Here is a 2,549-nt window from a genome sequence, read left to right on the forward strand (position 1 = left end):
CTCTGTCTGTGTCTCTGTCTGTGTCTCTGTCTGTGTCTCTGTCTGTGTCTCTGTCTGTGTCTCTGTCTGTGTCTGTGTCTCTCTCTCTCTCTCGCAGCCTGTGGCTGCTGTTTGCATCATTAGTTGGGACGCGGCTATGCCGCTGATGCAGTGTCCCCCTTACTCGTCCACTGGTACTCATTTTGCCGACCTCGGAAGGATGACAGGCTGAGTCAACCTCCTGGTGTATTTTAATTCAGTGGCCAACGGGGCTTGAACTCAGGACCCTGGGATCCCAAGCCACCACCTCAACCATTAAGTCAATACCAGGCTAAATTTCTATCATGCCGATTTACTACCTAAATATAAAGCAGTAGATACTTCTACTTCTACTACTACTACAACTACTAATGCAAATGCACATGCCCAAGTGAGGGACATAGAGACCCCTCTTTTGCACTTCGTTGCCTTAGGACAGGGGGAATGCGAGGTTTGGGCGGGAATTTTGAATTTCGTTCAGGGTGCCGGCGATAACTCACCTACTCTTCACGAAGGACACCGGGATCTTTAACGTCTGCCAACGAATGCCGGCAGATGGGACGTGAAGCAACATCTTGCATCCTGCTCTGTCAACTAAATCAATTCTGTGTGTGTACGTGTGAATATATATATATATATATATATATATATATATATATATATATATATATATATATATATATATATATATATATATATATATATATATATATATATATATATATATATGTCAGGAATCGAACCTATTGTATTTATTAATTTTCTGTATGCAGAACCGATATCGATACACAGTGTCCTCCGTCTCCACGGGACTACACTGAGTCTAACGAGTGGTCGTACCATCCTGGATGACCTTAAAGATGAGGACATTTGGCCCATCATTTCCGTGTTGCACTCCCACTAATTATTGACACAGATGTAAAACGTCCATTCCTGACCTCAGCCAGGTTAAATTTTTATTATTTATTTTTGTTTTTAATTATTTCTTTTTAAATTTTATTTATTTATTTATTATTTTTTGAGGAGTTGGTGAGGAGGTTACTCCCCTTGCCAATTAGTCCCAAGTATCCATGTGTTGTCGCTCTACTCCAGTGTGTGTGTGTGTGTGTGTGTGTGTGTGTGTGTGTGTGTGTGTGTGTGTGTGTGTGTGTGTGTGTGTGTGTGTGTGTGTGTGTGTTTTTACCTCTTTTTCACAGTCTTCGCGTATTCATCTTCGCTGACAAGCTTCTTGACGTTTTACTGGTCTCCATATTATTAACCCAACCTTGATCGAGAGTGACCCAACTTGTTGAAAGTATAAACATATTTAAAACGTTACACGTGTGTTGCGGTGCACATTTTTTTTTTTTTTAAACCTGTTATGCTGTTGAAGCGTATTAATACAAAAAAAGGTTCATCTTCTGCTTCTTAACAAGCACAACACAACAGAATCAATGCAAAATGTACGACGACACGACGTTCGTGATAACAACACGTGCTTCCCGAGCCGACGGTTTACCGGTGACTTACCTGGCCCTTTTGATAAACCACGCGATTATGACCTGTCGACATGCTCAATGTGAAGCCCCGTCCACCTGCGTGTAAATAATGAGGTGAGGAGGTTGAAAAATTAACCGACTTTCATTCCCACACACACACAAACCATAAAAACCCCTCACACACCCAAGCCAAACCAAACCCAGTAGGCCACAATTGTTTGCTGTACTCTTCTTTTAGAAACCTACTCCTGCTCGTCTGTTTAATTAATATCAATCGCTTTCATCATGTTTTTTTTTTTTCTGTTTTCACTTTGAACTAAAAAAATCGACACGCAGAAAAGGTAAGGAGCCAGCTTTGCTAAGCATTTTGATTGTATACACCACCAAAAGATGACTCCGGAATTCGGATTGATCCGTTGGCCTCGAAACGCTTTGTGCCACTTTTCCTCAAAGAGTTTTTCGCAACAAAAAGGAAATGCAACTTTTTCTCCACACATTCGGAAACTTTTTTTTTTTGATGTCATATGATTTTATCATTCACGCGACACCACCCAGTTTCACCATTTCATCACCACGGAGCCTGTGGCGACTCGGTTGAATCATTTTCTGGGGGCATGGCCGTGCTGCTGATATGCTACCCCTGTTACCAGCACGCTGATGCTCATTTTGCCCACCTCGGAAGGATGACGGGCAGAGTCAACCCAGCTGGTGTTAATTCAACGGTTTAACAGGGGCTTGATTGAACTCAAGACCTTAGGATCTTCTGCCAAGCACCTTAACCGTTCAGCCAACACCGAGCCTTTCACTCACGTGAGCTGAGGCTATTAGACCGGCAGCCCAGAGATATTTGGTTAGACGAACTAGGTACCAATATCTGACTATGGGAGTGTGTAGGGGGTCACCTGAAATGAACGGAAATGGGAGTCTGCCAAGTACCACCCGCTGCGTGTAGACCTGGGGGACCCCCCAAGGGGCCAAAAAATGGGTGCTTCATAGATGAGTGAGGTACCACTTAAATCCACCACGATGGTGTGCTCACTTCCAAGCCTATAT

General features: G+C 43.1%; 1 protein-coding gene across 3 annotated transcripts in view; it reads right to left on the bottom strand.

Moving 5' to 3' along the window:
* LOC147020813 (survival motor neuron protein 1-like) overlaps window positions 1-1,793 on the bottom strand; it is a 78,630-nt gene extending 76,837 nt beyond the window's left edge. For 2 of the 3 annotated variants that reach the window (XM_085896445.1, XM_085896442.1), the window contains exon 1: window positions 1,528-1,713. In XM_085896445.1, coding sequence (XP_085752571.1) covers window positions 1,528-1,569 — 42 coding nt within the window. In that variant the 5' untranslated portion in view covers window positions 1,570-1,713. Of the gene's footprint in view, window positions 1-1,527 lie in introns of all 3 variants that reach the window. The other variant, XM_085896444.1, reaches the window with a different exon arrangement.
* Window positions 1,794-2,549: the final 756 nt, after the last annotated feature.

This window comes from Eptatretus burgeri, chromosome 9, assembly GCF_056783735.1.
Source record: "Eptatretus burgeri isolate ZD-2024b chromosome 9, Ebu_testis_v1, whole genome shotgun sequence".
NCBI lineage: Eukaryota > Metazoa > Chordata > Myxini > Myxiniformes > Myxinidae > Eptatretus > Eptatretus burgeri.